At 45.6% G+C, this 14,086-nt stretch overlaps 1 protein-coding gene across 4 annotated transcripts; it reads right to left on the bottom strand.

Moving 5' to 3' along the window:
* Positions 1-344: 344 nt before the first annotated feature.
* Positions 345-12,501, bottom strand: GLOD5 (glyoxalase domain containing 5). Of its 4 annotated transcripts, none has more exons than XM_010361090.1 (5): positions 12,414-12,501; positions 12,223-12,291; positions 8,283-8,412; positions 2,909-3,064; positions 345-677 (listed from the first exon to the last, which is right to left on the bottom strand). In XM_010361090.1, exons 2-5 carry the CDS (start codon positions 12,240-12,242, stop codon positions 552-554), a joined length of 432 nt encoding a protein of 143 aa, XP_010359392.1. In that variant the 5' UTR covers positions 12,243-12,291; positions 12,414-12,501; the 3' UTR covers positions 345-551. The 4 variants fall into 4 exon arrangements, with proteins under 4 accessions (XP_010359392.1, XP_010359393.1, XP_010359394.1 ...); XM_010361091.1 differs by having other exon boundaries at positions 8,283-8,406; XM_010361092.1 differs by lacking the exon at positions 12,223-12,291 and having other exon boundaries at positions 8,283-8,421; positions 12,415-12,476.
* Between the last annotated feature and the right edge of the window lie 1,585 nt (positions 12,502-14,086).

Raw genomic sequence — 14,086 nt, 5'->3', positions numbered from 1 at the left:
AGACTAGAGAAGGCTCTCCGGGAAGAGGTAGTATCGCCTGGTGCTGGTCCTGGAAGGTCTGATGGGAATGAGAGATTCTGGGATTCTGCGAGGCCCAGGAATGGAGGAAACAGCAGGCAGCAACTGGAGGAGTGAGGCGAGTTAGGAAAGGATGAAGATGATGGCATCACTGACAAGGAGAAATCTGTCAGGAGCCTTGAATCCCAAGGGGATGATCCTAGATTCCGTGCTCAGAGGTGTCATACCCTGGTCATAGGCCTCCGACCGAACAGCTCAGAGATCTCACACCTTACATAAACACCCATGCATGACTCCAATACAATAATGAAGATCCCGTATTCGTAGAGAGGTTATGCGTTTATTAGGCCAGCTTGGATGACATACAGACATGTAGGTTTGGTCCCAAACCTGTCTTGGGTCCCCCCTGAGCAGGATGTGTGAAGTGACTAAGTCTTCAGTCCTCAGAGGTCTCTGGGCCTGGGTGGGGGTTTGCAGGAAGGAAAGGAGAGGGCAACATCGAGGGGGACAGAATGGAGAAGGTCTAGCCTCCGTCATGAGGAGATGTAGTTTGACACCTCAATCAGGTTTCTGTCGGGGTCTCGGAAGTAGATGGACATAATAGGCCCTTTTGCCCCTGTTCTGGGGACTGGCCCCTCCTCAATAGGGACATCACAAGCCTGAGGTGGGAAGAAAAAACAAAAGTCATTCATCAAAGTCTGTGTGAGACCAAAATTTAATTCTTTTTTTTTTTTTTTTTTTTTTTTTTGAGACAGAGTCTCACTCTGTTGCCCAGGCTGGAGTGCAGTGGTGAGATCTCAGCTCACTGCAACCTCCTCTGCCTCCCAGGCTTAAGCAATTCTCCCACCTCAGCCTCCTGAGTAGCTGGGATTACAGGCACATGCTTCCATGCCCAGCTATTTTTCATAGAGATGAGGTCTTACTATGCTGCCCAGGCTGGTCTCGAACTCCTGACCTCAAGTGATTCGCCCGCCTAAAGTGCTGGAATTATAGGCATGAGCCATTGCACCCGGTCTGTAAAATTTAATTCCTTATAGTGGCCCAGAAGACCTTAGAGCACCACTGTATCTTTCTGACCTCATCTCCTATCATCCTCCCCTCCATCACTCTGTTCCAGCCACTTATCAGCTAGATGGCCTTGGGCACAGTACCTAACTACCCTGTACTTTGGTCTCCTCATCTGTAAAATGGGAAGGATAATAGTGCCTAGTATTATCTAGTAAGTGGCAGAACCAGAATTCGAACCCAGGCAGTCTGGGTCAACGACCATACTCTTAACCCCTATGCTTCACCCATTTTCCTTCCAAACCAGTCTTTTTCACTGACACTTCCCAAAGAAGGAGTGTAGGTTATTTGCACAGAATATATATAAGACCTCAATCCGTGTTCTGCAAAAGGGAAACTAATATCCCTTTATTTATTGTAGAGACAGGGCCTTGCTCTGTCACCCTGAATAGTATGCAGTGCCGTGATCACAGCTCACTACAGCCTCAACCTGGGCTCAAACGATCCTCCTACCTTTTAGCCTCCCAAGTAGCTGAGACTATAGGCACACACTGCCATGTCCGGCTAAATTTTTTTGTATTTTATGTAGACACAGGGTCTCACCATGTTACCCAGGCTGGTCTCAAATTCCTGGGTTCAAGTGATCCTCCCTCCTTGGCCTCCTAAAGCACTGGGATTACAGGCACGAGCCACTGTGCTCCTGGCCTTATTTTAATTTTTTAGAGACAGGGTCTTGCTATATCACCCAGGCTGGAGTGCAGTGGCGTGATCATAGCTCACTGCAGCCTCAACTTCCTGGGCTCAAGTGATCCTCCCACTTCACCCTCTTGAGTAGCTAGGATTAAGGGCATGCATTACCACGCCTGACTAATTTTTTAATTTTTTGTAGAGATGGGATCTCACTATGTTGCCCAGGTTGGTCTGGAACTCCTGGCCCAAATGATCCTCCCACCTCAGCCTCCCAAAGTGCTGGGATTACAGGCGTGAGTGACCATGCCCAGCCAATGCCTCTTCTAGATGACATCATTTTAAGTATTACAGAGACAGTGGATTAAATAACAGCAAATCAGGAATTATTCCCTCTTCAATCTTCTTTCAGTCCTCCTTGTTATACAAAGAAGGTGGATGCTGACAAGTTCTTAGTATCTCTTTAACCACCTGCCATATCTCCCTTTGTACTGTCAGGGCCAGGGAGTACAGGGAACAGAAGTGGCTAGAATCTAATGACATTGTTATGCTTTTATAGCTGTTGGTTTTTACAGTTACTTTTCCTTTATGCCAAGACATAATGGGTTTTTCATGTACTTGGATGAATATTTTCTTTTTGTATAAATGTATTTAGGGCTGGGCACGTGGCTGATGCCTGTAATGCCAGCACTTTGGGAGGCCAAGGTGGGTGGAGCACTTGAGGTCAGGAGTTTGAGACCATCCTGGCCAACATGGTGAAACCCCGTCTCTACTAAAAGTACAAAAATTAGCCAGGTGTGGTGGCACGCGCCTGTAGTACCAGCGACTTGGGAGGCTAAGACAGGAGAATCGCTTGAACCTGGGAGGTGGAGGTTGCAATGACCCTGAGATCACGCCACTACACTCCAGCCTGGGCGACAGAGCAAGACTCTATCTCAAAAAAAAAAAAAAAAAGTATTTAAGTGTATAAATGTAGGTTTTTTTTGTTTCTTGTTGGTTTGTTTTACAATGGGGATGCTTAATTTCCTTTTAAAATACATTTATTTTCATGAAAAAATTATGTCAGTTAAAATAGTGAGTACATAACTGTGTGCAGGCATTATCTGGTTGTGGTAAAACTTGTTACCTCTCTGGGTCATGCTTCTGTTTTCACTGTGTTTGCAGCAGCTTTTGCAAAAAGAAGAGAAGTCCCACTCACCTTGAGGTGCTGGATCATTTCCTCCAAAGGCACCTCTGTTATCAGACATATGTCCAGGGAGCCAGGAACTGGGTGAGCGGCTTTGGGTTCAAATTCCTTTCCCACCTCGTGGAGGTTAAATTTCTGGTCTCCAAAACACAGTGCTTTCCGGTCTTCCTACTTGGCGGGGAAGGGCAGAGACAACAGCCTAGAATTAAACCTCCAAGGTGAGTGTGAGATGAAGCCTTTGCACCCATGCCAACAAGGTTTTAAAAAAATAAAAACTAGAATGGGGCTACTACACAACAACCTTTTGCCCCACCCAAGTCTCATTCCTTAGAGGCAAGTGTACGAGTTCATATCTCCCTGAAATTATTTCCGTATCTCCAAATAGTGTTTATACCACCCAAGGCAGAGTTAGCAATTTGCCTACCGAGTATACATTTCCCCTTTATTTCTTTTTTTTTTTTTTTTTTATACTTTAAGTTCTAGGGTACATGTGCATAACGTGCAGGTTTGTTACATATGTATATTTGTGCCATGTTGGTGTGCTGCACCCATCAACTCGTCAGCACCCATCAATTCATCATTTATATCGTATAACTCCCCAATGCAATCCCTCCCCCCTCCCCCCTCCCCATGATAGGCCCCAGTGTGTGATGTTCCCCTTCCCGAGTCCAAGTGATCTCATTGTTCAGTTCCCACCTATGAGTGAGAACATGCGGTGTTTGGTTTTCTCTTCTTGTGATAGTTTGCTAAGAATGATGGTTTCCAGCTGCATCCATGTCCCTACAAAGGACGCAAACTCATCCCCTTTATTTCTTATAAACAACAGAAATTTCAGTGGGGTCAACTGTGTGCCCAACTTAAAAAACCTACATTTCCCAGCACGTCTGGAGGCCACATTAGCTGGACTGGGCAATGAGATGTGGGCAGAGGTGTGGGTGGGGCTTCCAGGAACCTCCCTACCCCACTGTGCTGGCCCTTATTGCCCATTCACTTCCTCTTGCTTCCCAGCCACTGCCCATGACCTGACTACCTCTGGACTGGTTGTTCAGTGAGAGGAAAAGAAAACTCTGTCTTGTTTAACCCACAGTTAGTTGAGTTTTCTCCTATGTGCCTCCAAAGTCCCTAACTGATGCACCGTTTATTTATTTATTCATTATTTTTTGAGACAGAGTCTTGTTCTGTTGCCCAGGCTGGAGTGCAGTGGCACAATTTTGGCTCACCGCAACCTCTACATTCCTGGTTCAGGTGATTCTTGTGCCTCAGCCTCCGGAGTAGCTGGGACTACAGACGCACGCCACCATGTCCAGCTAATTTTTATATTTTTAGTAGAGATGGGGTTTTCTGTGTTGGCCAGGCTGGTCTCGAACTCCTGACCTAAGGTGATCTGCCCACCTCGGCCTCGCAAAGTACTGAGATTACAGGCGTGAGCCACTGTGCCTGGTCTCTTTTTTTTTTTTTTTTTTTTTTTGAGACAGAATCTTGCTCTGTTGCCCAGGCTTCAGGGCAGCGATCACGGCTCACTGCAGCCTCATCCTCCCAGGCTCAAGTAATCCTGCAACCTGAGCCTCTGAGTAGCAGGGACCACAGGCACACCCCACCATGCCTGGCTAATTTTTAAATTTTTTGTAGAGACCGGATCTCCCCATGTTGCCCAGGCTGGTCTCGAACTCCTGGCTCAAGTGATCCCCGCCTCAACCTCCCAAAGTGCTGGGATTACAGGTGTGAGCCAGTGTGCCCAGCTGCATCACTATTTCTTGATTTAGCAACTTGAGATATTTCCTATCATCTCCCTGCTATGATAAATGAGAATTTAGCTCATTCACATTACTACCTCTTCCAACACAATTTGATTATCATTTTTAGTTTCTCTTTTAGCTCCTTTACAATCTTTAAATAACCCACTTGCATGTTTATTTTATTTATTTAATTTTTTTAAGAGACAGAGTCCCGTTCTATCACCCAGGCTGGAATGCAATGGTGCAATCATGGCTCACTGCAGCCTTGACTTCCTGGCCTCAAGCAATCCTCCTGCCTCAGCCTCCTGAGTAGCTGGGATTACAGGTGCGCACCACCATGCCTGGCTAATTATACAACTTTTTTTTTTTTTTTTTTTGTAGAGACAATAGTCTCAGTATGTTGCCCAGGCTGGACTCCAACTCCTGAGCTCAAGCGATCCTCCTGCCTCATCCTCTCAAAGTGTTGGGATTGCAGGCATGAGCCACCACGCCTGGCTGCAAGTTTATTTTTGTAGATCAACTACAGACTAACTCACAGCCCTGCCATGTTCTTCATGGCTCCTCCCTCTCCTGGACCTCTCAACATGTGCCATTTTTTTTTTTATCTCTTTTATATCACTATGAATGATACCACATCCATTCAATCAGAAAATGACTTTATTTCACTTTTCTTTTTTTTTTTTTTTTTTGAGACGGAGTCTCGCTCTGTTACCCAGGCTGGAGTGCAATGGTGAGATCTTGGCTCACTGCAACCTCTGCCTCCTGAGTTCAAGCGATTCTCCTGCCTCAGCCTCCCGAGTAGCTGGGACTACAGGCGCAAGCCACCATGCTTGGCTAATTTTTGTAGTTTTAGTAGAGATAGGGTTTCAGCATGTTTTCTAGGCTGGTCTTGAACTCCTGACCTCAAGTGATCCACCCATCTCAGCCTCTCAAAGTGTTGGGATTACAGGTGTGAGCCACCACGTCTGGCCGATTTTATTTCACTTTTGGACTTGAAGATAGTTTGGCTCAGTGTACAATTGTAGGTTGCAGCTTATTTTCCCATAGCCTTTTAAATATGTTGCTTCATTGTCTTCCCCAAATGTGGTGTTGCTGTTAAGAAGTCTGATGTTCATCTGCGTTTTCTATTATTTGGTTGGTGATGCATCCATCTTCCACTACTGCAGCTTTAGGATTTTTCTTAATCCTAATGTTCTGAAATTTCACTCCATTGTGTCCAAGTCCAGAGGTTGAGGCATCATACACCTCGTCACCATTGGCCCACGCAAGGACTATCTCTTGTTTTATTTATCTTTTTCTCTTCATTCTCCATTCCCATCTCTACCTTAAGCAACCATTACAATGTGTTTGATGTGTATCCTTAGGTTTTCATAAATTGCTGTAAAAAGTGTGTTACTCTTTTATGTGTGTGTATTGTAAAGGGTAGCATGCTGTAGACCTGATGGTTTCTTCATTTTTCACTCAGCACGTTCTTTTCAAGACCCATTCATGTTGCTGTGTACACATCCAGTCTGATGTTGCATAATACTACATTTCTGCATAAGGTTCCATGTTAGATTTAACATTTTTACCCAAATAGAAAAAATTGGCCGGATGTGGTGGCACGTGCCTACAGTCTCAGCTACTCAGGAGGGTGAGGCAAGAGAAGCACCTGAGTCCGGGAGGTTCAGGCTGTGGTGAGCCATGATCGCAACATTGCAGTCCAGCCTGGGCAACAGAGCGAGACCCTGTCTAAAAAAATATTTCTTCTCCTGTTTGTGATTCCTCGAGCCCTTTCTATTTAAGTTATATGTGTGTGTGTGTCGGGGTGGGGGGAGGTGTTCATGTGTACTTAATTGTTTTAGAGCGGTTTTAGGTCCACAGCAAAAGTGAACAGAAGGTATAGGGATATATACACCTTGCCCCCACATATGCACAGCCTCCCCCACTTCTTTTACTTAGTAATAGGCATTTAAGTTTCCTCCATGTCTTTTCATGGATTGATAGTCCATTTATTTTATTTAATTAATTTATCTATTTGAGACAGAGTTTTGCTCTGTCGCCCAGGCTGGAGTGCAATGGGGCAATCTTGGCTCACTACAACCTCCGCCTCCTGGGTTCAAGTGATTCTCCTGCCTCAGCCTCCTGAGTAGCTGGGATTACAGGCACCCGCCACCATGCCTGGCTAATTTTTGTATTTTTAGTGGAGATGGGGTTTCACCATGTTGGCCAGGCTGGTCTCAAACTCCTGACTCAGGTGGTCCACCCGCCTCAGCCTCCCAAAGTGTTGGGATTACAGGCGTGAGCCACCGCACCTGGCAGATAATCCATTTATTTTTATCACTGAATAATATTTCATTGTCTGGATGTGCCACAGTTGATACAGCCATTCACTTACTGAAGCATATCTTAGGCATTTTTTGCTTTCTTTGCATTTGCCTTTTTTGAAGTTGTTCCAAATTCTCAAGGGTAGTTCAATTGATGGAAACCTCTTTTTTCCCTTGGATCTGTCTTTCCTGGAGTCTTTCTTACACCTGTACCAAACTGGACTGATTGTTCTCTAAGTACCTTTCTGGGATCCTCCTCTTGGGATCTGTTGTGGCCTGACTTCCATATTCTGAGATTGGTCATCTTTTTTTTTTTTTTGAAATGGAGTCTTGCTTTGTCACCCAGGCTGGAGTGCAGTGGTGCAATCTCGGCTCACTGCAACCTCTGCCTCCCAGAGTGCTGGGATTACAGGCGTGAGCCACCGTGCCCGGCCAGTCCCCCATTTTGATATAGCATACCCTTAAGTAATTTTCAAAGCAAGTGGCAAATTTTCTAAGACTTCGCATGACTAAGAATGCTTTTATTCTACATTTACCTTTTTGTTTGTTTAGTTTTTTTTTTTGATACAGTCTTGCTCTGTCACTCAGACTAGATAGTGCTGTGGTGCAATCTCGGCTCACTGCAACCTCTGCCTCCCAGGCTCAAGCAATTCTCATGCCTCAGCCTCCCAAGTAGCTGGGATTACAGGCGTGCACCAGCATGCACGGCAAATTTTTGTATTTTTAGTAGAGACGAGGTTTTGCCATGTTGGTCAGGCTGGTCTCAAACTCCTGACCTGAAGTGATCCACCCACGTCGGCCTCCCAATGTGCTGGGATTATAGGCATGAGCCACCGCACCTGGCCCCTACATTTACCTTTGGTTAATAGTTTGGTTGGACATAGAATTCTAGGTGGAAAATTTTCCCCTCAGAGTCTTGAAGGTGTCCTTTTATCTTTTGGTCTCTGGTCTCTTGGAAAATCTGGTATTTGTTTGTTTGTTTTTCCTTTGTAGATAATCTACTTTTTAATCTCTATGAAAGCTCTTAGCATCTACTTTTTCAGTTTGATGTTCTGTAATTTCATAAGCATCCATTTAAGTGTCAACATGCTGGATACTTGGTTAACCTTTTTCATGTGGCGACTGCAGAGTTCTCTTGCATTGTTTCTATGATAATTTCCTCCTCTCCTTTTTCTCCATTGTCTCTCTGGAAGTCCATATATTCAATCTGGAATCTCCTCTATTGATCTCTTTATATTTTCTCTCAGATTTCCTGTGGTTTTCCTTTTAGAGTTAAGTTATATGTTAAAGTGTTATCAACAAATTTTAGCCCACCTGAATTTTGACATTTGGGAAAGTGCTTACCTTAAAAGTCATGACCTCCATGCCCAGGATCTTGGAATAAAACTTGGTGGTGTCTTTGATGCTCTTCACCGTCATCACGATGTGGTCAAGTCTACGGATAAGACGTGGGGGAGGGGTCTGACTGCTGTTCCTCCATGACGAAAAAAAGAAAAAAAAGTCAGAGGAGACCACATTGCCACTTGTCACACCCGTGTTTTCTTCTCCTTACCTCCCCCTACCTCCCCAATTACTCTACTTCCTCCTCACCCTCTTTCAAGGGGAAAGGCCTGAGAGAATACTTATTGGTAGAGTCTTACTGCCCATGTGTGGATTCACGAGAGCCCCTGTGTCTGCCATGACCACTCTCCACTGTTTTCTTGTTCCCTTTCTTTTCCTTTTTTTTGAGACAGAGTCTCACTCTGTTGCCCAGGCTGGAGTGCAGTGGCACAATCTCAGCTCACTGCAACCTCCGCCTCCTGGCTTCAAGCGATTCTCCTGCCTCAGCCTCCTGAGTAGCTGGGACTACAGGTGTGCACCACCACGCCCAGCTAATTTTTGTATTTTTAGTAGAGACAGGGTTTCACCATTTTGATCAGGCTGGTCTCAAACTCCTGACCTCAAGTGATCTGCCTGCCTCGGCCTCCCAGAGTGCTGGGATTACAGGGGTGAGCCACTGCACCTGGCCTTCTTGTTCCCTTTCTCCTCTTCCAGAAGTGAAGATTAGTGGAGTGGAGACCAAGACAATGCCCTCCCCTGTTTTCCCCTAAATAGAATTCATCTGTTTTCCAAGAAGTGACAAGACACAGAGGAGGCCCAGTTCTGTGAATTGGCCAATTTTACCCAGCCCCCTCCTTTCTCATTCTGCAGCTTCAGTCACAGAGAACAGGACAAGAAGGGGGCATCTCAGAAGAAATGAAGGTTTCTGGGCATGCGTGTTTACAGATCCACCTTGACACCCAGAGGGAGGACTACTACCACCTCTTCCACTTTCCCGCCATCAGCACACTTCCCATCAGATCTTTCTCTTGACTTGAATTATTTAGTAATTTATTTATTTACAGTATCTCTGCTACAGGATTATAAAGCACCTGTGGTCTGGCACTATAAGCAATGGAGTATAATGCTTAAAAGAATAGATTCTGTCAGTGGCTCCTGGAATCTCAGCACTTTGGGAGGCTGAGGCAGGCAGATCCCTAGAACCCAGGAGTTTGAGATCAGCCTGGGCAACACAGTGAGACCCTGTATCTACAAAAAAAATACAAAAATTAGCTAGGTTGGGGGACGCTCACGTGTAGTTCCGGTTACTTGGGGACCTGAGGTGGGAGGATCACTTGAGCCTGGGACTGGAGATTGCAATGATCTATGATCACGTAACCAGACTCCTGGGTGACAGAGCAAGACCATGACTCAAAAAATAAATAAATAAATAAATAAATAAATAAATAAATAAATAAATAAATAAATAAAAATAAAAGATTCTGGAGCCAGACTGACATTTAAATAATTTCTCTAATTTCTCTGTGCCTTGGTTTCCCCTTCTATAAAATGAGCATGATTTTATACATATAGGAGTATTGTGAGAGTTTTTAAAAAGTACTGTTTTTAAGGGCATAGAACAATGCCCGATACATATCAAGTGCTATAAAAGGATTGATGATGATGATGTGTGGTTATCTTCTTAAAATCTAGACTCAGTTACAATGACCCCCTATCTCTACAGCCTCATCCATTGCTCTTGAACTCCAATCTACACTGTCCTTTTGCCTGTTCCTCATAAGGACCACCCTTGTACCTTTCATTTCACGGCCTTTGCAGATGGTAATGCCTGTCTCCCTGACTAGAATGTAAGCTTCATAAGAGAAGGGGCTTCTGTTTGTTTTGTTCCCCATTCTTTCCCAAACAACTGGTTCAATCATATTTGTTCAATAAATAAATATCTACTGGAACAACTAGGGACAGTGCTTGGCACAAAGTCTGACTAATTTCTATTCTGTTCTATCCAATTCAATTGGATTCCATTCTACCCTTAGCTATTTTATTATTTTCTATTCCACTGCGTTTAGTTCCATTGAAACCAGCCCATTTTAAACAATTGATTTCACTGAGCTCCAGCTAAAAAAAAAAATCCTGTACCATTCTATTTTCCTGAGTGGAGGAGGCATTAGCGAAGTTGCTGAGTTCTGCTCTCCCAGTGGATACAAAAGATCCACATGGACACAGGAACTGCAGAAAGAGAAAATGACCAACATTTTGGCTCCATTGAAAATAAAGTCATATTTTGAAAAAAATTTTATTAACTTTCTTTTTTAATTCCCTTTTTGAGACAGGGTCTTGCTTTGTTGCCCAGCCTGGAGTACAGTGGCATGATCACAGCTCACTGCAGCCTCAACCTCCTGGACTCAAGCAATCCTCCTACTTCAGCCTCCCTAGTAGCTGGGATTACAGGTGTGTGCCACCATGGCCAACTATTTTTTGTTTTCTTTTTTCATTTTTTTGTAGAGGTGAGGGCTCACTGTGTTTCCCAGGCTGGTCTTGAACTCTTGGGCTCAAGCGATCCTCCCTCCTCAGCCTCCCAGAGTGTTGGGATTACAGGCATGAGCCACTGCACCCAGCCCTTATTAACCTTCTAACATCTATAGAATCTGTCCCAATACCCTATTTACTTTCCTGATAATTGGCAATCTCTATATTTTCTCTTAATTTCTCAAGATGAAATAGACATTGCGAATATTTTATTATTCTATTCAAAGAATCAACTTTTGACGTTGTTGGCTTTATTGTATGTTTGCTTTCTATTTCACCAGTTCCTGCTGTTATAATTTCCTTCCTTCTACTTTCTTAGGTTCCATTTGCCATTCTTTTCCCAGTTTCTTGATAGGGAAGCTCAGGTCATTGATTTTCAAGTTTTCTACTTTTCTGATCTATGCATTTAGAACTATAGATTTCCCCTAAGCACTGCTTTGGCCACATCCGTATCATTTTGATAGTCTATTGGAAATAAACTCCACCTATTCCTCCCATTATTCAGTTCCCTGCCAGCTCAGATTCACTCCCCAGATCCTGCTTTGCGGACTCGGAGCTCCATCTTTGCAAATTCAAGGATGAGCAGGGATGGCTCTCTTCAAGAACAGGAAGGCCAGCGTGGCTCAGAACCCAAGAGTGAGTAAGAGATGAGTGGGAGGGCAAGGTAGGGTCTGGATCCTGCAGGGTCTTGGAGGTGAAGTTACAAAGCCTGCTTTATAAAATGATGATCAAGACATAGTCATCACACAAAGGACTGGGTGCGGTGGCTCACACCTGTAATCCTAGCACTTTGGGAGGCCGAGATGGGTGGAATACATGAGGTCAGGAGTTTGAGCCTGGCCTACATGGTGAAATCCTGTCTCTATTAAAAATACAAAAATTAGGTGGGCATGGTGGTGTGCGCCTGTAATCCCCTACTAGGGAGGCTGAGGCAGAAGAATCGCTTGAACCTGAGAGGCAGAGGTTGCAGTGACCTGAGATCGCACTGCTGCACTCCACCCCGGGCAGCAAGAGCAAACTTCGGTCTCAAAAGAAAAAGAAAAAAAAGACATAGTAATCACACAAGGCTTACTGTGTGCCAAGCCCTGTTTTACACACTCTACAAAAATGTAATCCATTTCATTTCTCACCACAGCCTATAAAATCCCTATAGTCAGAGTACCCGGAACACCATGTCCTTCCTCCTTTGGCCTCCTCCACAGGGAATGGTTCTGTCTTCCTACAGGGTCCTCTTCGAGGTCCCCTTCAGGTTGCCAGGGGCCTCTGAATTCCTCTCCTAAAGCTCAAGGTCAGCGCTGTGTTTCTTAGCCTCTCTCCACACGGCCTTAATCATGACAGCTTCAGGGACACCCTGCGTGAGTCACCTTTGTATCTCTCCACCTGTCCCTGGTGAACTGGGGGAGGAGCCAGCCCTCAGCCCTGGCCCAGCCCTGCACACCTGAGCACAGGGCCCTCCATGGCTTAGAGCCGGGCCTTTCCATGGGCCTCTGCTGCCCTCTGCTTGTCTCTGAAAGAGAAAGGGAGAGAGGAGGACAGGAAATGGGAGCCGGCAGAGAAGGGAAACAGGTTACTAGACTAGCTTCAGTGTCAACACCCTTGTCCCAGAACCCCAGCGGCCACTTTGTTCACCTGTTTCTCCAAAATCCTGCCCCACATCTTGACTGGCAGCCTGGAGGGCAGATGGCGCAGCATGGCAGGGTAGACATCTTTGTCCAGGGGCCTCCCGACAACCCTCTGGCTCAGCACCTGGAGATCAAGGGGCAGGAATGGGAGGGCACAGGCTGAGGACTGTGGGAGGTGACACAGGTAGGTGGTGCAAATGGAAGGACTTTGACATTAAACTCAGGGCCTCGAAATTAAAAGCTTAAAGTGGGTGTGTAAGGGATTACTTCTTGTTAACATTGAAGACTGGGTGCGGTGGCTCACACCTGTAATCCCAGCACTTTGGGAGGCCAAAGCAGGTGGATCACCTGAGGTCAGGAGTTCAAGACCAGCCTGGGCAACATGGTGAAACCCTATCTTTACTAAAAATGCAAAACATTAGCCAGGTGTGGTGGCGGGCGCCTGTAATCCCAGCTACTTGGGAGGTTGAGGCAGGAGAATCTCTTGAATCCGGGAGGCGGAGGTTGTAGTGAGCCGAGATGGCGCCATTGTACTCTAGCCTGGGTGACAGAGTGAGACTCCATCTCAATAATAATAATAATACTGAAAAACCACCAAGTATTAAGGGGATCTTTATTCTAGGGTGTGATGCCTCTGTTCTACTTAGGGGTATGTCTCCAAAGTGTGAGATCTGTGAGCTGTTTGAGAGTGTGTGTCAGGGGTGTGAAGTTGTGAGCTATCTGAGTTAGAGTATGACTGCTCTGACCTATTATGGGTCTGTTTCCAAGCCAAGATCCCTAAACTCTTAAGAGTTCTGAGCCCCTTGGCCAAGCACGGTGTCTCACGCCTGTAATCCCAGCACTTTGGGAGGCCAAGGTTGACGGATCACTTGAGGCCAGGAGTTCGAGACCAGCCTGGCCAACATGGTAAAACTCCGTCTCTACTGAAAATACAAAAATTAGCCGGGCATGATGGTGTGCACCTGTAGTCCCAGCTATTCAGAAGCCTGAGGCAGGAGAATAGTTTGAACCCGGGAGGCGGAGGTTGCAGTGAGCTGAGATTGCGCCCTTGCACTCCAGCCTGGGCGATAGAGTGAGACTCTGTTTAAAAAAAAAAAAAAGTTCTGAGCCACAGGGTGTGATGTTCCTGAATTATTTTGGGGGATGAGATTTGCAGTCTTCCTCCTCCTCCCCACTCACCCTTCACTCACCCTCACCTTCCACTGCTGAGAGTCAGAGAACATTCATCAGCCCGGTTGTTGTTCACTTTACCCTGAGCTGAGCTCCCACATCTCTCTTACAAGTTACCTGTCTGGCCCCTGGAGCATGTGAGTTTGAGATTTTTGTTTCTAGTTACCCCCAACACAAACACTTTGTGTTGTGGATATTGTTTTGTTTTTGTTTTTTTGAGACAGGATCTCACTTTGTCACCCATGCTGGAGCCCACTGGTGCCATCATGCAGCCTCAGTGCAGCCTCAAACTCCTGGGCTCAAGGGATCCTCCTGCCTCAGCCTCTTGGGTAGCTGGGACTACAGGTGTGCGTTACCACACCTGGCTAATTTTTATATTTTTAGTAAGGATGAGGTCTTGCTATGTTGCCTACAATTGGCCTCCTTTGGCCTCCTGAAGTGTTGGGGTTACAGGCGTGAGCCACCGCGCCCGGCCAGATATTGTTTTTAAGCATATGATTTTCCTTTAAA

This window comes from Rhinopithecus roxellana, chromosome 7 (assembly GCF_007565055.1).
Source record: "Rhinopithecus roxellana isolate Shanxi Qingling chromosome 7, ASM756505v1, whole genome shotgun sequence".
In the NCBI taxonomy this organism is placed as follows: Eukaryota; Metazoa; Chordata; class Mammalia; order Primates; family Cercopithecidae; genus Rhinopithecus; species Rhinopithecus roxellana.
Note: the sequence above shows the minus strand (reverse complement) of the source record. Positions and strands in the feature narration are given on the sequence as shown.